Source organism: Monocercomonoides exilis (genome assembly GCF_001643675.1).
Source record: "Monocercomonoides exilis strain PA203 chromosome Unknown scaffold34-1095894, whole genome shotgun sequence".
In the NCBI taxonomy this organism is placed as follows: domain Eukaryota; phylum Preaxostyla; order Oxymonadida; family Polymastigidae; genus Monocercomonoides; species Monocercomonoides exilis.
The window spans coordinates 146,054-170,819 of NW_027150579.1; the positions used below are offsets into that span (position 1 = coordinate 146,054).

The window sequence follows — 24,766 nt, forward strand, 5'->3', positions numbered from 1 at the left end:
ATGAAAAAATTGAAATTATGTATTTCTGATTTTTCTTTTTGCACACATAAATAAATATATATTTGGCTTTGATAATTGATAAAATACAAAAAAAAAAAAAAAAAAAAAAAGTAAAAAAAAAAAAAAAAAAAAAAAAAAAAAAAAAAACATATCATATGAATGAAAGAGAATTGAAAAAATTTTGTTTCCTCTGTTTATAATTAAATTTTTTTTGAAAAAACGGTGAGATGTGAGAACCATAGAAAAAAAGAGTTTTCAAAGTTATAAAACAACAAATAATATGGGTGACTTTTTTTGATTTCATAAAAAATTCCTATGATTGATCAAAAATAAATTTCATTATGGGTTACTTAAAAAAAAGAAAAATGAGAGATGTTATTATTCAAAATATTGCTTTATATATAGTTGTTGTTGTTTAAAAATAAATTTTTATTTGTTTCTCATTGTTTTTGCTTCAAAATTTGAAGAAAATTCATTTATCTTATCAAAAAATTAAAAACTTTTATAAACAGAATTTAACTTTAAATTAATAGCAAATAAAATATGAATTCAACAATTTTGATAAAGGATTCAATAAATTTCTTTTGAAAAATTTGAAGAAAAATGTTATTGAAAATGAAAAAAGAATTGATTAATTGAAATCAACAAATAATAGAAAAAATCAATCAATTTTTGACAATTAATAATTTTTATTGTTGATTCACCTACGCTCGCTTCTCTTTCAACTGTTTCGTTATCTTTCTCTTCTGAATAATGTAAAATTAATGTATTTTACTCATTTCCACACTCATCATTAAAAAACTTCTTATTCCAAAAATATCATCTCCAATTCCCTTCCCAATCCCTTCATCCTGGGCACTTTCCATATGAATTCGCTCTCCCAACTCCATAGCCACCCTGCACAACGAGATATCCCGCTTTCATTCATTTTCATTCTTTTCCACCTCCTGCCCTGAAAGAAACACAAAAACAATCAACAGATAAATATTCATATAAAGAAAAATAAATAAAGACCAAACTGCGCTTCGACTGTTTTTTGCCAAACAGCCTCATTTCCACAGCCATCATCATTCAAAATAAATCAATCTCTTCATTTCTGTCTCAGAATGGAATACAGCATGGAATGCATCTCCACAAAATACATAGTGTATCTTACAGAAGGGTCATCTCAGCCCGTACACATTGTGATGCCTGTCCAGAGGTGTTTTTTTTGTTTTTGGCATGATCATCTCCTTTAATAATATTCTCAACCATCCAAAGAAGAATAACTCGTTTATTTCATCAACACCAGGCACATGAGGGATAAGGCGCATACAAGTGATGGAAGAGGATTATTTGTGAGAGAAGGTGGGAGTTGAGTGTTTTTTGGAATGTTAATATTTCGAGAGGGGTTTTTGAATGAAAGAAATTCTGAGACAAAGGGATGGGGAAGGGCATGTGGAGATTTGGAGAAAAATATGCAGCAAATATACAGAGAGAAAGTTGGTGATAATGAAAGAGGGCTTGTTGTTGATTGGAGAAATGGATTTTGATGAGAAGAAAAAGAGGGTAAAAGCTAGAAGAAGAGGACAATTTTGAAGTGTTCAAATGAAAGAGGGGTTTTTTTTGAGAGGAAAAGATTTTTTGGAAGAAAATAAGAAAGATGAAGAAAGGAACTGATTGATATTTTCTAATGATTTTGTGAGCTGAATGGAAGAGGAAAAATGGAAAGGATAAGAAAAAGAGAGATATTATCATTTTCTATTTTTTGAAGAGAAAGGAGAGGATATTACAAAAAGAAAGTCAATGAACCAAGGACGTAATTTTTCATCAATTAATTTCAGTCAGACTGAAACAAATATTACGATTACGATTGTCTTGCTATATATGAAATCAACTTATTGAATAAAATATTTGGTCCAATAAACGACTTCACACAAAATTTTCTCTACAAAATAATTATTATTCAGCAGATTTAACATATATGTGTCTCTTCGTCATCATCACTTTCTTAGCCTTCTTCGCTTTCTTCTGCTTCTAAGGCATTTCCTCTCATTTTTTCATTGCATCAGTTAATAGACTATCAAATGCTTGAAAGCTGTTCAATTAGCAGATTGATTACACAATCCAAAAATCAATTCATTCAATTTTCCTGCTCTTATCAGTATTTTCATCGCCATCAATGCATACTGCAGCTTCGCTGTTTGTGCATTTGAACTGTTTTTTCTTCCCCAGAGGAGCATTCCGCTCTGCTTCAGCACTTGGTACGGCTTCCGCGCTCCGGCTGTGCTGAACAGGGTGAATGAGGTGAATGGGCATATCACGAGAAATGGTGGTGGAAGAGGGAAGGAGCTTCAAGGCACATTGCGTTCATCAGCTCGCTTTATGACACCGCCAAGAAGCGAAGAGAGAGAAGGTCAAGTTCAAATGGAAGAGGCAAAGATGGCGGATTTCAGAAGCAAAGTGAGCGCAGAGCAGAGGAAAGGAAGACAGCAGGAAGAGCCAAAGGCGAAGACAAAGAAGAAGGAGAAAGACGAGTTTAGCACGTCACAAATTGATGCATTGGACACAAGGCTTCCACAGGCAATAACAGAAAGGAGGAGGAGGGACAGGGGAAGAGAAGAAGGAGGTGATGAAAATGATGATGAACAGTAGCAAACATTTTACTCGTTCGGCAGCACACTCTCATCTGCCCAGCTGCACACTCAAAACATCACAGCCTCCTCAACATTTGCTTCTCCTCCTTTTTCTCCCTTGCCGCCACACAATTGTCTGCCCCTTCTGTTCTTGTTGGCACTCCTCCAAAGCCACTCACTCCTTCATCTCCTGCCACAGACTCCTCTTCACTCACACTAAAGTCCATTTGAGCATCCAGCCAAATCTCTTCCTCTCACTCTCTTTCATCTATTTCTTCCTTCTCGCTGCCACCGCTTGTGACTGTGCCGATCCCTCGTGCGATTCTCGGGAAGAGCAGATTGGGCAATGCAGGTGTGTTTGCAAGCAGTAGCGTGTCAGCGACGAGGGATGTGTTTGAGCCACAGAGTATCCTTCTGAACTATGCAGCGTATGTGGCCAGCCAGGGGATTCGGGTGGGTGGGGAGAAGGAGGGGAAGGAAGGGAAGAGAGAGAAGAAGGATGAGAAGAGGAGTGCAAATGAGTTTGTGAGCGATAAAGATGAAAAGGGATCGTTGTGTCTGACAGATAAATGCATAGATAATGAGAAAAATGAAGAGGAAGAAGAGGAGGAGGAAGAGGAAGAAGATGTATTTGACAAGGACATTCGAAAGGCTCAGAAAGAAAGGGGATCAAATGAAAAGATTTAAGAAGAAAAAATGAAGAAAAAGCCTGTTTCGATTCTAACCACACTTTACACACATATTCCACACGAAATACGAAATCGAAAAAGGATTCAGCAACAAATTATTGAATCGCTATTCACTTTCTCAGTATTTTCATTTTCCGACTCATCTCCTTCATTTCTTCTTCTTCTTCTTATTTCCCAGTTCTGTTTCTTCTTCAACCTCCTTCTCATTATCTTCTCCTCCTTATTTTCTTCTGTCTCTTCTCGCTCCTCAAGAACTGCCGGCGCAATCGCTGATGGCTACAGAACCACTTTCTCCATCATCAACCCCCACTTCCACATCGCCTTCTCCCTTGCTTCTTCCTCTCATAACGTGCCACCATCCCTCGCCCCATCATCTCATTGCCTATCTTCGATATTATACGCATCGACTGCGGTGAAAAAATCTCCATCAACACTATTGCAGATAGAAGCAGCGAAGGGACAAACAGATTGAAACCTTCAAGAACGCATTCACATCCACTGCAAAAAAGATATTTGGTCTCCGATTTCGTTCCCATTGAGCTGAAAGCGAAAGAATCGGTGCCATCAGCTTAACAGAAAGCATCTCCGAAAGCACAACATCATAGGTGCACGCAACACCCCAGTGCATCATTGCAGAAAGCGTAGCAAGATATCCCCTCATCGTATGTTGAGCTCTTAGCAACGATATTTTGTGATTTGCATTCACTCTACGTTCTTCAGACACAACAATCTGCATCCGCCTTTCAAAATCGTCCATTAATGCTGCAGACGCGTATGATGCTGACAAGACTGACCCACACGATGGGTCAATCGCAGGCGCTGTTGATGAAGTTGAAGATGGCAATGGCTTTTCAGCGTCTGCAACAATTTTCTCTATTCTTCTTCTCCTACTGAATGGTGAAGCCGACAGGCACCCTGATCCAGTTGGAAAAAGATAAAGAATGAAAAATGAAGAAGAAGAAGAAGAAGAAGAAGAAGAAGAAGAGCATCTCTCAAAGTTCGAGAATAACTTGAATTTTCTTTTGTTCAATACAAATATTCCGAAAGATACGAGTGAAGATGTATCCAAAATCTGATTAATCGGAACATTTGGTGAGAAATTTGAGAAAGACTGTGTTTCTGTCATCTCAAAAATTGAAGGATCTGCCTCTGTTCCACTCTCCCCCTGCATTTTCATAGGCCTATCTTTTTGTCATATGCAGCTAATTGAATAACATATTATATTTCTATCATGTCAATCGTAAAAATATGCTTTTTCCTTTTTCTCTTCCTCTTCTTCTTCTTCCTCCTCCTCTTCTTCCTCTTCCTCTTCCTCTTCCTCTTCCTCTTCCTCTTCCTTCATTTGCCTCTTCAATCATATTGAACCTGCTGATATTTACATCAAGAAAACATTCGCCTGGGGAAATTTGTTGGTTTCTGTATTCCAAGATGACGCTGCTCATGGAACTGTAGGAACTTTAAAAGGATTCGAAGGAGAAGGTGTTTGTTTGGGAGTTTACGTGGATTACGCTGAGGTTGGAAAAATTGATCCTGGTGATGAAGGTGTGCTTGAGGAAGAGAGAGCTGACTGAGAGGAGAAGAAAGAAAAGAAAATGAGCGAAATGAATTCTCAGAATAAGCTTCACAAGTTCTTTTTTTCATATAAGAAGCGAAAAACAGTGTAATGAAAGATTCTCAAGGAAAACATTGGAGATAAAAGAAGTCAAAATTGACAACATTTATAAATGGGAGATTTAGATGAAGTGGAGCAGAAACGGAAAAAAGATGGGCAACGGATGGAGAAGATAGTTAGAAAATCATTTCATAAGAATAATTAGGAAAGAAAAGAAGATATTGACTCTGTTGTGATCGTCTGTTATTGTTTCCCCTCCATCAAGTTCATTGTTTAATTATTATACCGTTGAACTGAACGGCTGGAACAGGAACTTGGAGATGATGTTTCAGCTCAATAAAAACAAAACTCATTGCATATAATTTGGAAAAATGAAATTTTGAACATTAATATCCATCAACATTGTTCAATAAATATAATTTTTCTTAATAAGTTTCGTTTTGCAAGTTGTGAAACTTGTAATTTTCTTTTTAAAGTTTGAATTTTCTATTTTCATATTTTTTTTAAGGAAACTTGATCATTAAAATTATTTTCTCTAAAAGTCGAAAAAAGGAATGTTTTTTTGTTTTTATAAATTTAACAAATATAAATCACAGTTTCAAACGCTACGTACTTTCAAAATAAACCAAAATTGATTCATTGATCAACAAATACCACAATTCATTTTATTTTTTCGATTTTTGATCTTTTTTTATGATATCAAATAAAATCACCCATATAAAAAAAAAAAAAAAAAAAAAAAAAAAAAAAAAAAAAAAAAAAAAAAAAAAAAAAAACCTGTTTTGAGCCAGGAAAAGGTTTTTGGGCAAGATGCTACTTTAAGGGTACCCGATTTTTTCGTTAAATCCATGAATAAATAGCTAAAAAATGCAATGGAGAGATATTATAAGTATATTAGGTTTAAAATAATCAATTGATCAAAACTGAAAATGATTGAATGCTTTTTTATTCAAATCTTAAGTTTTCCGAGACTTTTTTCAAACTTCATTAAAATACTTAAATTGAGTTATTATCAACCCAAACAATTGAAAATATCAATAATATTCAAATTTATAAACCTAAAAATGTCTTTTTATTGTTATTTAATTAACTTTTCAAAAAAGTTATTCAAAATTTCAATTAGGGATCAGTTGTTTTTGAGAACGAAAACCCTAAAAAAGTTCGATGATTAATAAAACATATTGTCAACACCAAAGAGTGTTGATGAAAGTTCAATTGGAAACATTTAGCCTTTTCATAAAGCTTATTTATAATTTTTTAGGTACCCTTAAAGTAGCCCTTTGCCGGTTTTTGAAAAGAGAAACGAGCTTATGATTTGAGTTATAAATTTTTTTAAAAAATCACATTATTGCAAATTCTCCGATGAAAAAACAAATACATCAAAAAAAAAAAAAAAATCTTTAAAAGACAAAAAAATTATTCATAGCATAGGTGATTATTTTTGAACCTGTATTTTCTCCATTGAAATTTTCCGTTTTTGAATTTGCTATGAATATTTTTTAATTTACTCTGTGAAGTAAAAACCACTTGGAAAAAAAATATTTCATGAAAGATTTCTCGAACATCGTTATCTCGAACAATTGTTTTTTATTTTTCTTTTGAATAATAAATAACTTTCCAAAAAATAAAGCCTTAAAAGAATCAACACTCCGAAAAAAGTTATGAATTTAAAACAAATTACCCACTTGAAACCGAAAAAAGATAAAAAAAAAGAAATCACAAAATATGCAAAAAGTTATTCAAAAGGAACATTTTTGTGTTCGAAAATATAATAGTTTCAAACCTCACCAAATTTAAATTGCTGTTTCATGAAACAAAGTGAAAACAGATTTAATCGCTTCTTTCCGTTAAAAAAAAAAAATATTATTTTGCGATTCTTGAATGAAAATTATTATTATCATTTAACTTTTTATTGAAAAATAATTTTTCAAAACTTAAATTTTCTTTTTGAAAGTGATATAAAAATTTTTTTTGTTTGGAAAAGACAAAAATTTTGTTCATTATTTTTGTATTTCAAACTCAGAAATTAATAATTTGAAAATAATTTTTATATAAAAAGATGTTTTTTCGGTGAATATTGCTATCGCATTAATATTTTCATCCAAATTAATCAAATAATTTTACGAATGAATATTGTTTTCCTTTCAATTTAAAATTTCCGGAAAACTGATCTTTCCTGTCTTTCATTTTGAAAAAAGGAATCACTAATAATATTAAAAATATATTTCTCCAGCTTCAACAACAACTATGAATTATTTTTCCACATAAGGAAGAAATATTATTTTACAAGGTTACCATTAATTCGATAGTTTCAACAAGCCATAGTTTGTGGAAAGCTGTTGTTCATTTTTTGGGTGTGTTGATCTGTTAGAAAACTGAAAATAGAACATTATCTGGAATGCTGATCAATCTGATTTATCTCTTGACAGTAGTTTTCATTCACTCTGAGTATTTATTGACATCGACACCTACAGTTGCCTATGTGAAAGAGAACGGGAATGAAAGAAACAGCGGTCTGGAGATCGGTCAGGAAAAACGTTGGTTGAGTAGTGCCTATGGTCTGCTTGGAGACGACAGCGCATGTTCCTTAAGAGTTGTTAACGATACAGCCCCACAAATCGCAGAAATGATGGAACTGAAAAAGAGCAAAGGAATCACAATTGAAGGATGGAAAAGTGATGGAAGTGGCAATACTGAAGTTGCAATAAACTGCGATGTGCATCCAAATTACCATTTATTCACTTGCATAGAAACAATAGTATTTAAATTTTTGAAATTTCATTTCCCAACCACACTTCATTCTCAAGGTGATCAATCAGGAGCTTATTACTGTTTGATCGAAGCATACAATTCATCGCTGACAATCAGCAATTGCAACTTCAAACGTCCGCAATATGGAAACTCTGAAATAAATGTTGTTCTTGTTTCAGCATCGGGAGCTTTTTTGAAAATGGATTCAGTTTCATGCACTGATGAATATATATTTTCTTCGTTCCTGTATAGTCCTTTTCGAATCACAAATACAACAGAAGTGTTTCTGAACGGAGTGGAGATAAACAAAGCAAATATTCGACATGAATCAGCAATTTTGATTAATGAAGGATATTATACATGTTCAAAGGTTTCTGTTGAGGGACTAAAATTAAGTGAAGTGAAATCAGAGAAAGGAAAAGTTGCAGGGTTGCATATCACAACACACAAGGAGGAATCCACAGTGGAAATTGGTCGAACAAGCAAATGCACATTCAAATCATGTTCAGCACCGGAAGGATTATCAGGAGCGATTTTCTTCAATATGTTCAAGGCAACATCAAATCTTCAGCTTCCAGCAACAAATAATTTGGACATTGATAGTTCAAATACAGCTGGCTCAAAACCGACTTCTCTATTCATATTAGCATCAGATGTTGAGGAATTCTGCAAACAAGAAGATGCGTTTGAGTTCGCAAACGATTATGGTGAATCAGCAGCTGGATGGATTGTTGGAGCAAAAGAATATGAGTCAGATCCAATCGATATTGTTGAAAAATATGTAAAGAAACACAATAATCCAAAAAACGATCCAGCAACGGAGGACAAAAAGAAATCAAATGCTGGAACAGTTGTGGCAATTGTTGTTCCGATAGTGGTCGTTGTTATTGCAGTTGTCGTTGTTGTGATAGTTATTGTTGTTGTGAAGAAGAAGAAATCAAAAGGCAAAAATGAAAGCAATGAACAAGAAATGAGCAGTTAAGGGTCAAAAAACTATTGCATCCAAAATCTTGGGTGAATTCGAAATAATATCCTTTTCTATTATATTTGTATTTCCATGTATATTCATCTCTTGAATTTTCAATTTTTTTTCTTTTTTTCATTATGTTTTGTTTTTTGGCATTGTTTAACATCAAATCCTTTTTTTTCTCATCGACTTTTTTTATTGAAAATTCATTACAGCAATCAAGCTATTGTTTTCGACTGTGAAAAATGAAAGAATCAATTCATATAAATTGAAACCTTCATATCACTATGACAATATAAATTTCTAACTAAAAAATTTCATGAGAAATTGAAAGACTCTTTTTTGTCCTCCTGAAGAAATTTTCCAAACGACCATTCCTTCAAAGGATCCTTCTCGGAATTCTCTATTCAGTTGATTCACACCCGTCGAACAATCTCGCTCTTCTTCTGTTTGGACTTCTTTTGCGCAAACATCGTCTTTCACTTCTCAATCTCCTCCTTGATTGTTTCTTTCTTTTCCACTATCGTTTGTTTCTTCCCTCCTAACTGCCCAATCAGTTTGTTCATTTCTTCTCCACCTTTTTCATTATCTTCCGGACAGTTTTGTATATTCTTCTTCCACGACCTCCGCCACAAGACCCAGAACAGTTCTTTTCCAATCATTAATAAATCACAGACATTATTCCTTCTCTAACGTCTCCTCCTCCTCCTCAGCTTGTTTTCTTTTTCCACAGCTTTTTGCTTCTCATACATCATTCCATTTGTTCCTTATTCTCTCGATATTCTCTTTTTACTGGTACACAATCTAAATATCACAACGCCGTCATCCCCATGCTTGCTGTTCACTTCTCTTCGCTTTTTTGCACAGCTCCCACTGCAAAATCAACGAAGTCAAAGATGGGCTGCCTTCTTTTAACCAAAAACAACAAAAATGTTGTGGCAAGCTTCATCCCTAAACCACCAGTTTCCACTTGCTATTCGCACTCATAATTCCATATTTAATAGATTAGCACTTCATCTTCTTTACCTCCCTTCCTCCTTCCTCTGCCTCTCAGCGCTTCTCCAGCACTGCCTGCGCAATCGCTGCTGGAGACAGAATCTCATTCTCCATTTTTTTTCCCAACACATTCTGTGCCTTCTCCACTATCTCATCCGCTTCACACCACTTTGAACTTTGTCCCATTGCTCCGTCATAAGATTCACCACCATGCGCATCGACAGCGGAGATTGAGACATCAGCTGAACTATTGCTGAAGGAATCAGAAATGGATCAAGTTGGTCGTGAATCAAAGAGAGCGCATTCACATCCTCAGCCACAAAGATCCGAGTACTCCCAGACTTCATGCCAACCTATGCTGCAAGTGACGGAAGAAGTGCCACCAGCGGAACTGAACGTATTTTCGATGGCACCACATCGTGAGCATACACAACATATCCCCGCAGCCTCTTTAACTCTCTCAATTCCGATTTCTTGCACTTCGCGAACATCTCAGCCGCATCTCGATGTTGCACATAGCTGATGCGACGCAGATGATACAACCAAGACAAATACATCAAAAGCGTCAATTTCATGCGCGTTGAATGAAGATGATGACAACTGCTCATCCCATGCCAAATTCTCTAAGCTTTTCCTCCTCCGGAATGGCAAAGCAAACCTGACAGCTGCTGCAGATGAAGGGATGGATGAAGAGATGTCTTCAGCGCTGTATCAGGAACACTGAAAAAGCATCTTCATTTTAAAAAAAATGTTTATCAGCAGTGAAAGAAAGCCACTTTTAAGTGATGAGAAAACAAAGAGGATGATTTCTTCAGTGATGAACTCCAATGGGATGGAATGGATACGCAAGAGATACATAAATGAAAGAAAGCGATCTGCAACATGAATCATTTTTTTAATCAAAAAAAGGAGAAATAAATACACTTCACTGAATATTTTATTCCATCATCCTTCTACAAAAAGCCAGCATGTCAAAAGCATTTTATTTTCGCAACATCTTTCCTTGCTCAATGTGGAAAGCTTTTTGAAGAATGTTCATTTTTCATAGCAATGAAATATGAAACTTTTCATGGTAATATATAATTATTTAAATATGCAAAAACAAGTATCTTTTTTGGGAACTATTTACCAAAAAATGTAACAGGGTCATTTATAAACCCGAACATTTTCATTAACCCGTTTATTTTTTTTTGGTTCGTTAAAACAGAATAAATAGTTGATAAAAATTAAAATTGAAAATAATTAAATGTTTATTTTACCACTTGATGATAGTACTAGAACTTTTTTGTTTCAATTTTCGTTTTTGATGAAGATCTTGAGTATTTTTTATTTTTTGTGATCGTTTGTTTTGTCCAATTTGAACAGTTTTTTTTTTTTTTTTTTTTTTTTTTTTTTTCATTTCAAGAAATTCTGGCACCAAAAAAGAAAAATGTTCTTATAAAAATCTGGCCTTATGCTGAATAGGGTGCACATTTTATCTTGACCTCAAAATTTTATCTCAACCCTGTTTTTTTGATACTTATTTTTGCTTTTTTGATTTGTGAAAAGGCTTAAAACAAAAACAAAATTAATAGACTTCTTGATATTTTTGTTTTTCAGAATTCTGTGGAAAAAAAATTTGATATTTTTATGTACCAAAAAATATTCAAATTTTTTTTATTTTGGGACCCAGATCAAAGACTTGCTGGCTGTGAAGCCAATATTTTATAATGAACGTTTAAAGCCATAGCAACACAATTCCACATTCCTATATTATTATTTTAATATGTTTTTAACTTTTGCAATATAATTTTTAACCTTTTTTTCTCATTTCACTATTTTTGCTTTAAACACAATTTTCGGAACAAATATGAATTTGTGTTAATTTTTAAGCACATAAAAAACAAAAACAAAGTGTTATTTATTGTATATTTTTATTTAATTTTGAAATGAAAAAGAATTGAACAAGAATTTGAACTGAAAAGCATGAATATATGATTTTTTTGTGTTTCTAATTTCCAAACATATACAAACAAATAATCATCTTTTCATGCAAGAATCGTTTTATTTTTATATTGTTTATTTATCATTTCAATAAATTTCAAAACAAATTCATATTTGTCCTTAAAAATCGTGTTTTTTGAAAATATGTGTGAAATGAGAAAAAGTGTAAAAAAAACAAGTTGAGAAAGTTTAAAACAAGTTTTACTTATAAAAAAGAAACAATGTATTATGCTTTGAAAGCTTAAAACTTTTGATATAAAATATGGGGGAAAATACGGACTTTCAAGCTTTTTTTGCTCAAGGCATTGAAAAATTGCTTCACACATAACTTTATTTCACTTTCTCAGATTTCAAAATAAATTTGATTTTCTTATCTGTTAACAGGCATCGTTGAAATCAAAACATTAAAAATTGTGACATATAACGAATGTCGAAAAATGTTCCTTCATTTAGAATGTTTTTTGAAATGAAAAAGTGAATGAAAAGTGCATAATTTTTGAATGAAAATGCCTGAAGTGAAATATTCTTCCCCATATTCGCAGGAAAAGCAGCAAGTCAATGATCAAAACAAAAAATTATTATAATCCTCGATCTTTTTGTAAAACAAGAAATATTGAAAAAAAAATATAGAATAAGGAAATTAAAACATTTCAAACATTTCTGGTTATTTTTTATTTACCACAGGCTTGTGTATAGCTGAAAGTTCAATAAAAAAGAAAAAGGTCAAGATAAAGAAAAAAGGTCAAGATAAAATCATAGCCCTATTTCAATGTTTATTCAAAAAGAAAGATAAGTTTGATATGAATTGACTGAAGTTATTTTTATTCAAATTTTTTTTTATTCAAATTTCATCAAATGAATGAATGTTTAATTGTTATAAATGAATATTTCGAAAGTATTTTGAAGTGAAATAAGATATCCAAGTGAAGCAACAACTTCGTCAAAAATCATGAACTACAAAGAATTGCACTTTGAAGATCAACAACATCGGACAAAAAGTATTTTTATAAGTTCTTATAAAACTGAATACTTAAAAATATCAACAAAAAAAGAGAGATAAATATTTAATTTTCCATTTCAAACATAAAAGGAATTGTTGATTGAATATTTAATGATTCACAAAGTGAATAACAAAACAAAATACTTCAAAAAGTACAAAAAAAAATTTCTTTCAAAAATTGATTCAGAATAAAAATATGTTTGATTTATTAATTGATTTAAAAATTTCGAAATTCTATTAGCTACATAAAAAAATAAAGATAATAAACAATGCTTCAACTTTCAAACAAAAAATTTACAAAATCTGAAATCAAATCAAAAAAATAAAAAATATCAGTGAAAGCAATAGAATATATAACGAAATTCAACTTTTTTGTGCTTGATGCACAAAACCAAGCAAAAACAAATAAAATGAATGAAAAAATAAAAAGGTCTCTTAAGTAATGAGAAGAAAAAACTGGAGTGGTGAAAAGAATAGAAGATGAATACATTATTGATAAAAGAAAACTATTTTTTTATTAAAATATCGTTGTGAAAAAGAGATGTTATCAAAAACAGAAGAAGTCGAAGAAGTCGAATAAGTCAAAGAAGCTTCAGAAGAGCAAGTTGTTTATTAGAAGACGAACTGAAGAACAAGAACCGCTATTCCCCACAACACAAGCAACGAATGGAAGATGACTGACATGATAACGCGAACTCTGCTTTTCCAGCTGCGTGAAGTTGCTGAGAGAAAAAAAAAGAAGATGATGTATAAATATAAAATGTTGGTTGATTGATTTTTTTTTAAAAAAAAAAAGAAATATGATACGGAAACAATTAATCAAAACAAAAGGAAACAAACAAAATATTACAAAAAAAAAAAAAAAAAAAAAAAAAAAAAAAAAAAAAAAAAAAAAAGGAATAGAACATTTCATACATTTTCTGTAATTACTGACTTCTCTGATGATGTGGCATAAACACGGAAGCGCATAAATATAAACACAGCCGCAAAAGCTGCCTGCAAACCGAAGCACATCTCCGACTGACGGATAGAAAATCGAAAAACATGCCGGAATCCCCACAAACACCAGCGAAAACGGGACAATATGAATGAAAAATGACAGATTCGGCTCTTCATCCGCCTCTTCCTCCTGAGCCTTTCCTGCTTTGCGTGAGGCACTCCCCTTTGCTCCTTTGTCCTTCGCATCCCCTGCTGTTTTGTCGCTTCCATCTGATTTCCCTCCACCGGGAGGTACTTTCACTGAATTACCCCCGCTGCCTTCTTTCCCCGCCATCCCTTTTTCCATCAGGCTCTTTTCTGAGATCAGCGGGTGCACATCAGTCGAAAATGGCGACATCGTCGGAGAAGGCACGGGGCCTGGAATCATCGGCGATATGGTCGGATACGGTGAGTCTGCACTGCCTGGCGAGGTTGGAGAAAAAGGCGAGCGTGTCAGCAGCGGCTGCACAGACGAGCTCGGCGACGGAACAGGGAGCGGCGGAGAGAAAATGCCTGGCGAATGAGGGGGCGTGCGAGTCAGAGGAGAAGGCGTGGCGTTGGGTGAGATGCCTTGTAAGGTTGTGGTGGTGGTGTTGGTGGGTGAAGCTGTTGAATGCGGTGTGAATGAGATGGAAAGAGAGCTTTGAGCAGAAGAAGAAGAAGAAGAAGATGATGATGATGATGATGATGACAATGGCGAAGGTATCTTTGAAGAATTAGCTGCATTTGCTTCAGTCAGCGAAAACGGATACATTCGCTGTGAAGTAGGCGATGAAGCCGTTGAGCCTGCTGAATACGGCGGTGACATGAGCTCGTGATTGAACGCGTGGACAGAAACCACCCTTTTGATTGAGACAGACTGCGATTTGTTTGCAGATGCCTCCGTTTTTGCTGTTTGCTCGGCGCTGTCCGGGTTCTGCTTGAGATCGTCTATGTGCTCACTTTCAATGGCGTTGGATTCCTTCATGACGCCCATCTTTGGAGAATTGTCGCTCGGCACATCGTCCTTCAAGATGTCTCTCTCTTGCTGCGATTTCCCGCCGTGCGCGCTTCCTTCCTCTTCCTTCATTTCGATCTGCTTTGTCTCCTTTTGCGCTTTTTTCTTGCAGCTCAGGTCAAGAATGCACTTTGGACAGAAGGCGTTGAACAGTGCCGTACGCGTTGTACGGAACATGATGGGGAAGGAAACCATCATCTGAATAATCAAAAATGCACGCGCAACTAATGCCATTACGTTGTCTGAAGCAAAGACAAGAAGGTAGTTGTCGCAGAGAGGTACATTGTTTTGGCCAGTGATCGGATCTGTATAATGGTGATAGCCTAAATATCCCGTTACGCCGACAATGATGTATATAACTATATCAACGGTGAATCCAAGAAATACATCTCTATCATTATGCTTTGGATTTTCTGCATTAAAAAACATTGAAGGAACAATGTTGTGGATAAAAAATGACATCGACAAGACTCCGACAGAAGAAGGAAACGTTGCCTGAGCCATATTCAGCAACTCGCTGTGAAATCCTTGCGGAGGGGTCATCCCTGTAATTACTATGATTACAGATACTACGATAACAGCAACAATTCCAAACGACGATATACGAATTAAAAACGATAGATTCGGAATCAATACCAATAGAAAAAGTGCTACTGAAATAAATATTGCTGAAATTTTCGTATTCCACCAATCAGCAATTTGTACTTCTGCAAAAATACAAATTGCACGAATAATTTGATCAAAATTTTGCGTCAAAAATATATGAAACGCAATCATAGCAACAATAAGAACAAGAGCTGAAACTCCCCTCGCCAAAAGATATCCTGGTTTCCCAAAAATTTCTCTACATCGATATGAAAAATCTGTATGTCCTTCGCTGTTGTGCAAAACTAAAACAGCTGTGTAACAAGAAACATAACCTGAAAACAGCACAAGAATTATTCCCAAAACAAGTCCAGCTTTTGCTATTACTAAAACAAATTTTCAATAAACAATAAAATTTTATATTGTCGTTAAAATTAATACCCCATGGAAGAGTTACAACAGTTGAGCCAATCATCAATGTTGCAGTTGAGAAAATACTCGTTAAACTTCCTTGTTTTTTTGCTTCTGAATTTTGTTGAGGCATTTATATGTTGGTGTCCTTATGATTTTTCGTTAGTCTCTCTTTAATAAAAGAAAAACTACGAAAAATTGTTTGTGAAAATATAAATTACGTGTTACACACCCTTTTTTAATTTCTTTGAAACATCAGATCCATTTCTTATTAAACAAATTTTTTCAATAAAATTGACTCTATGCAAAGAGTATTAGTTAAAATGCATAAATGAAGGCCAATTCTTTTCTGATTATTTGTCGTGATCAATTTTTATCATATTTCTTCATGACATTTTTTCATTCCAATATTTTAAATGTGGAAGAAAGAAGTGGTTGAAATCATAAACAAATCTTTTTCATTTTTCAGAATATTCATGGTCTTCAATGCAAACAAAAAAAGTTTATGAAATGTGCAAGACTATGTTTTCTTACTGATAGACGTAAAAATGTTTTTTTTTTTTTTTTTTTTTTTTTTTTTTTTTTTTTTTTTTTTTTTTTTTTTTTTTAATCACATCCATTTTGCTCATCTCCTTTTTCTCCTCGCGCTTCTTCTTTCTGTTATTCAAAAGTTTCTTCTATCTCAACTTCCAATATCTTCAATCTATTAATTCACTTCAATTTCCATATGAAAATATCAATTTTCTTTCCATTTGCCTTTGAATCAATAACTCCTTTTCTTAAAGGTTTTCGATTTCTCTTCTTCAGCTTAAAAAAAATCAGATGGAACGTGGAAATACCGGAAAAATGCTGAAGTTACAAAAGACTTCTCAAAAGAGCAGAGAAGAGTCTTAGAAGCAGATGAATGAACATTTTAATATTGATTTTTCTTTGAGAGACTACTACGCAAATAAAGCATAAAAAAAAGACATTTTTTGAGATGAAAAGAGGAAAATGGAAAAGTTGTTGAAGTTATCTTTTTTTTTCTTTTTTGTGTTTTCATTTTTTCAAGCATTCACAAAATAATCAGAAATATTGAACGAAACTTCATAACTATATGAACAGGTTAGAAAATAGAATATTCCATGAAAGCTTGCAACTATATCTTCGTATCCTTCTTCTTCCATCTTTTCAAATATCTTCCTTTTGGTTACCTTTGTTTTCGATTCTTCAATTCGATCTTTTTTCTTCCATTTTGTTCGCATTGAAACATTCTTTAAAAATGAAAAGCTTTTATCTGTTGTTCTGTCGTTTATTGTGGATTGAAGAATCTCTTCCAAAACAACATCAACAGCCCCACTCTCCAACAAATGATAAACTTTCACGGCTCTTCTTTCTGCTGCCTTCTCAAATACACGAATGCAGGAATCGCATATTTCTCTGTGATTATCCTTTGCTGCTCGAAGCACTCTTTCAACATTGCTTAAAAGTACAATGAATTCTTCATTCTGCAATTCGCAATTAGAAAAATAAAGGTTCAATGTGTGGAGCCATCTCATCAAAATAAGTTCTTCTTTTGACTCTTTTCCCTCTTTCTCCGCTTCCTTTTCTCTCTTCCAATCCACACATTTCATCAGTTCTTCCAGTTCTCTTGCTGTGTCTCTCGCTAAATGCAACTCATTCACAACTACTTCTTCTAAGCTTCTGTCAAATAAAATTCTTCTTATCAAAAACTGCCAAGCAGACTGATATGCAATTCGTGTCAGATTGTGATGTTCTTGATTATATATGATGATTTCTTTGATTTCATCCAGGAAATTTTCTTGTCTCATTTCCTAATAAGAAAATAAGGGAGAAAGAAAGAAAGAAAGAATAATATCAAAATCAACATAGAAATACTCAAACGCTACATCCAAAACAGCCTAATGCCAGCAAAGCCATTTCCACTTCCTTTTGAGCCTCCTTGTTTTCTTCTTTGTTCAACGCAGCTTTCAGAATGCAGGGCACACATATTGAAATCAATTCGTCTGAAATGCATTCATCACAAAACAAAACAAAACATTCACAAAGATCAACAAGAAGCTTTTCATTCTTTTCTTCATTTTTCTTTTCTTTTTCATCAAATATCATCTGTTCGATTCTTTCTTTCAACAAAGATATATCAAAGCCAAATATGAACATATCTTTCCGCACTTTCAAATATCCGATATGCTTCAGTAACAGCATAGCATTTTCCATTGTCGTTTTCTTTTCTTCGATAAATCCCTCGATTTTGGAAAACACTTCAACATCGAAAATTGAAAGAAAATCATCTTTTTTCATTCCATCCATCACTTCAATCATTTCTTCGATTTTCTGTTTTTGTTCATCTTCATTATAATGTTCAAGTTCAGAAAACAATTCTTCAATTAAAAAAAAAAAAAAAAAAAAAAAAAAAAAAAAAAAAAAAAAAAAAAAAAAAAAAAAAAAAAAAATGAAAGAAATACAATTAACAAGAATTCCGTGAAGCAGTGAATGCAAACCTTTGGCCTTTTTTGTGTTATCTGTCTCATGCTTTTTTGAAAACACATTGAAGAAATAAAACAACACAATTTTCATATTTCATATAGAATTCGTAAATATTTCGATAGAAGAAATCAGTAGGAAATAAAAACTCTAAAAAGATATAAAAATGAATGTACAACACCATTTTATCTTGTGTTGGCAAATGGAGAAGATAATGGTATAACATGATCAACTCCCTTAATTATTAATATAAAGTTATATATTCTTATCGCGCAGATTTGGTTTAAGGTTTATAACCAAACAAACAAATTCATTTGGGATTTTGTGATTGAATAGAATTTGACCGAGCAAAATTAGTGTTAGGGTTAACCCTAGAAGAATTTTAAAAATGAAAATGATTTAAATAGTGGGTAGGGTCACCTTGGTCCCAGGATCCGCTCCACTTGCCCTTGTATTGACATTTTCGATTTGTATTTACAAAGAAAAAGAACGCTTTGTTCTTTCTCTTTGTTGTTTTGGATATTATGATCAATTTGGATATTTTAAAGGAATATTGGTTTACAAAATGAGAGTTCAATTAATAAACATTTTACAGAATTAGAAGAATTATTTCCAATGATGGTAGCTGGAAATGGTGGAGATGCAATATTTTTGAAATTCTGTTGGATGATTTTTGGAGATTGGAAGATAGAAGAAATACACCAATTTCATCAATAACACAAAAAGATTTAATGTATGTAATTTTTATAGTTCTATATGTTGTGAAGATATTTCCATCCGTATCCTCTCCAAAGTGCAGGAATCCGAATTATTGTTGAAATGGCCAATCTCCGCTTTGTGGAGCAATACGATGAAAACGGAGCAGATTATTATATAGCCATTGGGAAATAAATGAAGTTGCGCAAGATATATGATTTTTATTTGGTGCAGGAGATGAAAACAAATTCGACTGATGTTTTGTTGAATGAAGATTTATGGATGGAATTCTGTGAAGGACAAACTCCTCATAAAATTATATAGCATTTTGGAGCTGAAGGCAAAGGAGAAGCTTTTTGTATAAGGAAAGCAACTGGAAATATCAAGGGAAAGATATTTATAACGAAAAAGGCAACAATTCAACTTAAAAAAGGAGAACCCCAAAATATCAATTATATTTATAAGGTTTACCTGTTTCTCGAACTGCTCCGGGCAGACATGAAAAACGAAGGGATTCTTTCTTTGATTTCGTTTTCGAACCAAAAGAAAGGAGAATCTCCAAATACGAGACATCAAATTGTCGAGTGCTAATAGGCAATCAAACTTCATTCAGGCCAGTCACATCTGGATTTCATTCTTCGAAGGGACATCCATTTTGAGTGAGCAAGGAGATTATCATTCGAAATTTGCTTTCTTCGATGCCACAGGCAACTACAGAAAAATACAGAATATTTGTGTCAGCCTCTTCAAGCGCAGCCATCCAGAGATTTTATTGTTATGCTCCATTTGTGTGGCATCGATGCGGAGTTGATTTGTGAGGACTTTGCTGCTTCGCATTGGTGCGCTGAGGTGTTTGCAGAAGTTAGACAAGACGGCCATGTTTTCTCAGACGAACATCGAGAGTGAACAATTTCTCTGAAGACCGTTTTGTTTATTTATTTCTGATTGCTATGCTGTTGGCCTGTGTTTATCTTGCGTTGCGGGTTCTATTAGAAATGGTTTTTTAAAAAACGGGGAATTTCATCAGATGTTGCTTTCAACCGAACATATTTTCTGGCGCTGATTGAGTTCACTCTTCTCCTCAGAGGCTTAGCCGTCAACAAGAATAATGAAGCTTAACTGTGTTCTTTCATCTTCTTTCCAATATTGCAACAATTATTGAAGCAGTGGCATTTTTTTAATGTGAGGGTGCTTCCACAGCGCGTGGCAGCTAATGCAATGAGACGGGGGATTCAATTGTTTGTCGGCGGGAGACAGCAGCGGTGGCGCAAGAAAAGCAAAAGAATGCTCATGTCTTATGCAGGGCAAGGGAGACATTTGTTGCAGAAGCAGAACTGCAGAGGAAGGAAACGAACGAGAACAAAAGAAGAAGGAAAGAAAGTGAAGAAACGAGAGGAAGAAGGAGGGAAGGGATGTAGGAATGAATCTGGATTTGGTGCAGATAACGATGGCTGTGAATCAATTGAGGTTTTCTATTTATTTTATTTTTTATTTTCTTCTTTTTTCTCACGATTTTTATTTGGCATTGATTATTTTAAGATAATTCTTTTGTTCTTTAGAGAGTGAAATCCTTTGACAAATCATCGATAACAACCTCATTTGAATTTTCAATTCAGAAAGAAAGCTTATTTGTGTGCTTTGGGAAGAATAGCAGAAGATGGCAACTGAATAAATTTAGGTGAAATCTTTCTGAAAAAGAAGGTGTGACAGGTTTGCAATTTTAAAAGGAAATTTTTGTGGAGATTCTTTTGGTGTGTGCGTGCGATTCCTTTTATGAGCAGGATAAGATGTGGAAAGGTGAGACAGGCTTATTTGGGCATTGACGAATTTTGCATTGAAAGGGTGGGAAAGAGAAGGAGAGATCTACTCTGGAAGGCTGTTTGGAGGGAAGGGACTTGGAGGGGAGAAGAGTGGAAGTGAAGGAGAAGGAAGAAAGAAAGAAAGAAAAATAAAGGAAGAAAAAAAAAAGACGAACTGTCTCCTTTGAAGATTCCTTCACTTTTCATGAAACGAAGTCCGAAAAATGCAAAAGAAAAGAAACAAAATAATCAGATATTTAATTTGAGAAAAGACGAAAAAAATATTAGAATTAATTTTTTTAGCAAACTTCCCAAAAGATGAGCCGAAAGGGGGAATTTTCATTGAGAAGAAAGGAAAAAAGTTAATGGAAAGAAGAAGAAGCAGAAAGATAAAGCCAAAACAGGGAAAATCAATTGAAGAGAGATATTTCTTCAATGCTGCTAATTCTCCGGATATGGTTCTCGAATATTAACTAGTGGGATTTTGATGATATAAGCAGAAGAAGCGAAGAAGAATAATTATAAGAACAAGAAAAATGAGAAAGAAATTATATCTCATCAGATGATTTGTGCGAAGAAGGATAGAATTTTTTAAGTGACAAAAGAGAGAAAGAGAAAAGATTGCTCAGTGAAACATGAATAAAGAAGGAATAAGATGAATAGAGACGATGAAAAAAAAGAACGAAAAATTAAAATGAATAAGAGAAAGAGAAAGGTGCACAAAAGATATTTTCAAATTTCTAACAATATAACAACAATGAGACGAACAGAAAGAATCATATCTTTCTTTTTTCACATTGTTTTCATTATCTTCTTCTTCTTCGGATTCTTCTTCTTCCCAATCACAATCTCAAACACCCTATTTTTCTCGTATTATTATACCTCCTTATCTTTCATGCACTCGGCGAATTGTCCATCTCCCATTGCATCTGCACCTGCGCAGGCATCGTCAGAGGCGTGTAGCAAAAGCAGCAGCACATCCGCTACACACATTTATCATACATTACGCAGAAGATGATACAGATGGTTTTATGCAGACGCTGATGTTAACATTGACGCAGACACAGACACTTATAAAGACGTTGATGCTGAAGCTAACACTTTCACTGAAACTATCGCTGGCACTGCCCCTGACTCCCTGTGGGTGAACAGTCTGTCTGATTCAGCAGGTGGAGGTGCCACAATGATCGACTATCTGTTCCCTCCATCGACTTCATTTATGTTTGTGGATGGAGCTGCCTCTGCTGTTGAAAACTGTGGATCGAAGCGAGCCCATGCACTTCGGTGGAATTGGGCTTTCAGAAAATGAATTCTTCTCAATCGATCATACAGCTCGAAGGAAACAGCCCCATTGATGCTGTTGTGAACGGCGCGGAGTCTCCCTTACCATCCAAAGCAATGGCACAACAAAAGCAATGATATTTGGAAGAAATGGAAAGTTCGAGCTTGTTGAAGGAAGTCGCTCAACCACTCTCACATTTTCCAGACTGGGCTCTGTGCTTCCGTTGTCTTCCAATCCTTCACCTGACATAGGTTCACTTGTGGAAGTTAGCATTGGTCAATGCTCATTCTTAGATTGCACTTTTGAAAAAGGTAATGGTGACAATTCCAACCCTTCGAAATGGATTGTTTCTGGAGTGGGCGGAGCCAAAAACTTTGACTCCTGCACTTTCAGCAATATTCCATTCAGACAGCTGGAGTTATTTTGATTGACGGAACATCGCTTTTGTTGGAGGCATGCAGATTTTCTTCTATCTCTTCTGATGCACGAAAGGGTCTGATAACAGGAAGCGGGAATTGCGAAATAACGCTGAAGGATACAGTATTTGCGAATTGCGAAACAAGAAATGGACACATGTTGGAGATGACTCGACCGAAGTCTGTTGAAATCTCAGGGGCATGCACATTCGAAGGATGCACTTCGACAGAAGGGGATGGAGAGGCTCTTTGTTGTGTTCTGGAGGGAGAAGGATCTTTGGTGATGAACAAAACATCAATTGTGCCTTGTGGGGTGAATGCGGTTAATGGGAGAGGAGGCGGAATCTATCTCGATTTGAAGGAGAGTGTCGATGCCTATTTGTTTTCTGGTTTAACATTTGGTGGAAATGTAACGTTTGAAGTGAAAGACATGTTTGTGAGAAGCGCTGATTTGAATGCCTCAATTATTCCATCTCTGTTTGATTCCTAGTATTTTGGAGGAGATAGAGAAACAAAGTCGATATGAAAGGAAGAAACGAAACGCATTTTATGAGTGTTTCAGCAGATCTGTTGTATTTTTTGGTGAAATATTCTTCTTCCTCAATAAGTGTTGGAACAGCAGGAATTGACTTTATCGGGTGTGGAAAGGCAGAAACACCTTGCCACTGGCTGTGGCGGGGCATCAGCAACTTGCAAGCATCTGAAGACTCACGGTCGTGTTTTGTTAAAGTTCTGGATGAAGTGGCAATTGATGAGTGCTATGAATTTGTCCTTTCTCAGCTCAGCATTGGATTGCCTGCCGCAGCTGCTTCACCTGCATTTGCCGAACTGTCGATTTCTCAAACAACAGACGGCTCGAGCCAGTAGATTTTCAGCTCAAACAGCACGCTTTCATTTTCTTCTGTGCAGTTCCATCTTCATGCGCTCTTTCCAAATGGGCAGTCTATCTTGGTCTCGTCGTCTGACGGATATCTCATCTTTAATTCAGCATCGCTCTATACGAATGCCGCTTTTAGCCTACTAAATGTTATGCTGTTGAACAAAGGAGACACAGTTGAGCTACTTCATGTTTCAATTGTTTACCTTTCTTTATATGAAACGTTTGCAAAATTCGGTTTGCAAAACGTTCACTTAACCACATAATTACATACAGAAATCACATCTCTGTCCCCAGTGCCTGCTCTGGTGGTTGATACCAATGTGTCACCCGCACCTTGTCACGTGACAGCGCCTCAGGAGGTGCTTGGAACGACCTCGCAAATCCAAAGTCCGCTGAATGCCCCAGTCCAGAATATCAGACATCAAAAAAAGGCAGAGAATAGCAATGAATGCACACAAACGAGCAATCAAAAGATGTTACCCATCAATAAAAGAGGAGTTCTTTTAAGAAAAGAAAAGAAAAAGGAGCAAATTTCTGTCTCTCTCCCCACACCCAGTTTTGCCTTTCCATCGCCATTCAGAAGAATGTTGCTCGGCTTCAAATCGCGATGGATGACCCAGTTTGCATGCAGATACCCAACAGCCTTCAGCACCTGGAAAAGCACCGATCGCACAAACTGCTCCGAGTGCAGCCGCTGATCCACCCGGTGCAGATACATCTTCCCGCAAAAGGAAAAGAAGAAGAAGAAAAAGAAGTACATAAAAGCAACAGGATAATAACGGGTCAAACAAAGAATCAATGGGGAAAAAAAAAATCAATTCAAACAAAAAAGTCAGTTTCCAAAAGCTCAGACACAAGCTCAACCGTCTTCTCCAGTGGATCGCTTCTCACCTGTTTCATTCACATATGGAATTGAAAAAGAAATCAAATAAATAATTAGAGGAAAAAAAAAACAAAACGAGAGAATTGGCAGGAAATCGGTGGGAAAAAAAAAACTGCTTTCCGAAAAATCAATGAGCAAACATCCACAAATCGCACGATGTTCTCATGGGCCATCTCCTTCAGCAGCGCAATCTCCTGAATCGTTGTCTGCGAGATGTTGAATTCTCCGTGCTGGTGCTTGATCTGCTTCACCGCCACAAACTCGTGTGTCTCCAAATCATACGCCTTTCGCACCGACCCATACGTCCCCGTCCCGAGTTGCTCCAGCATCAGGTACCGCTTGTTTTCGGGTCTTGCCCGCTGCGACAAGTACCGGCGATTCATCGAAGCTGTTGAAATAAAGCACAAAAAAAGTATTCTGAAAAGAATATTATGGAAAGAACATCGTTTTCTTTGTGTGTGAACATGCATCATGAACTTTTCAATATTCTCCAAGAGACTTTTTCGTTCAATTTAATTTATAAGCTTTTGGACCCATTAGTTTTTTCATTTTTCAAAAAATTTTGTTTGGTGTTTGTTGATGGCAAGCATTTTGTTAAACGCTCTGTCAATAATAATTCTGGAATGGAAATTGCTGTGTGATGATCATTCCGAATTTGCTGATCAAGGCTTTCGAGAGATTGCTGGAGAAAGAGATGAACAATTTGTTTTATCTGAAACATATCCAGAGACATTTTATGGAC

The 24,766-nt window shown here is 35.0% G+C and overlaps 8 protein-coding genes across 8 annotated transcripts; 4 read left to right on the forward strand and 4 right to left on the reverse strand.

Moving 5' to 3' along the window:
- Positions 1–2,364: 2,364 nt before the first annotated feature.
- MONOS_8813 (uncharacterized protein) lies at positions 2,365–3,302 on the forward strand (the record flags this gene model as incomplete). Its single annotated transcript, XM_067879255.1, has 2 exons — positions 2,365–2,630; positions 2,855–3,302. 2 exons carry the CDS (start codon positions 2,365–2,367, stop codon positions 3,300–3,302), a joined length of 714 nt encoding a protein of 237 aa, XP_067724064.1.
- A 435-nt stretch (positions 3,303–3,737) lies between these two features.
- Positions 3,738–4,475, reverse strand: MONOS_8814 (uncharacterized protein; the record flags this gene model as incomplete). Its single annotated transcript, XM_067879256.1, has 1 exon — positions 3,738–4,475. One exon carries the CDS (start codon positions 4,473–4,475, stop codon positions 3,738–3,740), a length of 738 nt encoding a protein of 245 aa, XP_067724065.1.
- A 2,839-nt stretch (positions 4,476–7,314) lies between these two features.
- On the forward strand, positions 7,315–8,649 carry MONOS_8815 (uncharacterized protein; the record flags this gene model as incomplete). Its single annotated transcript, XM_067879257.1, has 1 exon — positions 7,315–8,649. The coding sequence occupies one exon, from the start codon at positions 7,315–7,317 to the stop codon at positions 8,647–8,649; it is 1,335 nt and encodes a 444-aa protein (XP_067724066.1).
- A 1,035-nt stretch (positions 8,650–9,684) lies between these two features.
- On the reverse strand, positions 9,685–10,187 carry MONOS_8816 (uncharacterized protein; the record flags this gene model as incomplete). Its single annotated transcript, XM_067879258.1, has 2 exons — positions 9,685–9,883; positions 10,060–10,187. The coding sequence occupies 2 exons, from the start codon at positions 10,185–10,187 to the stop codon at positions 9,685–9,687; spliced, it is 327 nt and encodes a 108-aa protein (XP_067724067.1).
- Positions 10,188–12,479: 2,292 nt separating this feature from the next.
- On the reverse strand, positions 12,480–15,795 carry MONOS_8817 (putative solute carrier family 38). The gene is made up of 3 exons (XM_067879259.1): positions 15,615–15,795; positions 13,529–15,559; positions 12,480–13,335 (listed from the first exon to the last, which is right to left on the reverse strand). The coding sequence occupies exons 1-3, from the start codon at positions 15,715–15,717 to the stop codon at positions 13,226–13,228; spliced, it is 2,244 nt and encodes a 747-aa protein (XP_067724068.1). The 5' UTR covers positions 15,718–15,795; the 3' UTR covers positions 12,480–13,225.
- Positions 15,796–19,913: 4,118 nt separating this feature from the next.
- On the forward strand, positions 19,914–20,788 carry MONOS_8818 (uncharacterized protein). Its single transcript, XM_067879260.1, has 2 exons — positions 19,914–20,231; positions 20,304–20,788. Exons 1-2 carry the CDS (start codon positions 19,983–19,985, stop codon positions 20,328–20,330), a joined length of 276 nt encoding a protein of 91 aa, XP_067724069.1. The 5' UTR covers positions 19,914–19,982; the 3' UTR covers positions 20,331–20,788.
- Positions 20,789–21,978: 1,190 nt separating this feature from the next.
- MONOS_8819 (uncharacterized protein) lies at positions 21,979–23,128 on the forward strand (the record flags this gene model as incomplete). Its single annotated transcript, XM_067879261.1, has 3 exons — positions 21,979–22,110; positions 22,254–22,738; positions 22,870–23,128. The coding sequence occupies 3 exons, from the start codon at positions 21,979–21,981 to the stop codon at positions 23,126–23,128; spliced, it is 876 nt and encodes a 291-aa protein (XP_067724070.1).
- Positions 23,129–23,315: 187 nt separating this feature from the next.
- Positions 23,316–24,407, reverse strand: MONOS_8820 (putative protein serine/threonine kinase; the record flags this gene model as incomplete). Its single annotated transcript, XM_067879263.1, has 4 exons — positions 23,316–23,533; positions 23,694–23,859; positions 23,967–24,032; positions 24,165–24,407. 4 exons carry the CDS (start codon positions 24,405–24,407, stop codon positions 23,418–23,420), a joined length of 591 nt encoding a protein of 196 aa, XP_067724071.1. The 3' UTR covers positions 23,316–23,417.
- Between the last annotated feature and the right edge of the window lie 359 nt (positions 24,408–24,766).

Bases quoted from the DNA above. Each gene is read 5' to 3' on its own strand.
- MONOS_8817 (XM_067879259.1), bottom strand. From the start codon at position 15,717: ATGCCTCAACAAAATTCAGAAGCAAAAAAACAAGGAAGTTTAACGAGT. The intron at 15,560-15,614 runs GTATTAATTTTA...AATTTGTTTTAG, and splicing joins TGTTGTAACTCTTCCATGGG to TAATAGCAAAAGCTGGACTT. The intron at 13,336-13,528 runs GTATGAAATGTT...TTTTTCTCTCAG, and splicing joins AGTCAGTAATTACAGAAAAT to CAACTTCACGCAGCTGGAAA.
- MONOS_8818 (XM_067879260.1), top strand. From the start codon at position 19,983: ATGAGACGGGGGATTCAATTGTTTGTCGGCGGGAGACAGCAGCGGTGG. The intron at 20,232-20,303 runs GTTTTCTATTTA...GATTATTTTAAG, and splicing joins ATGGCTGTGAATCAATTGAG to ATAATTCTTTTGTTCTTTAG.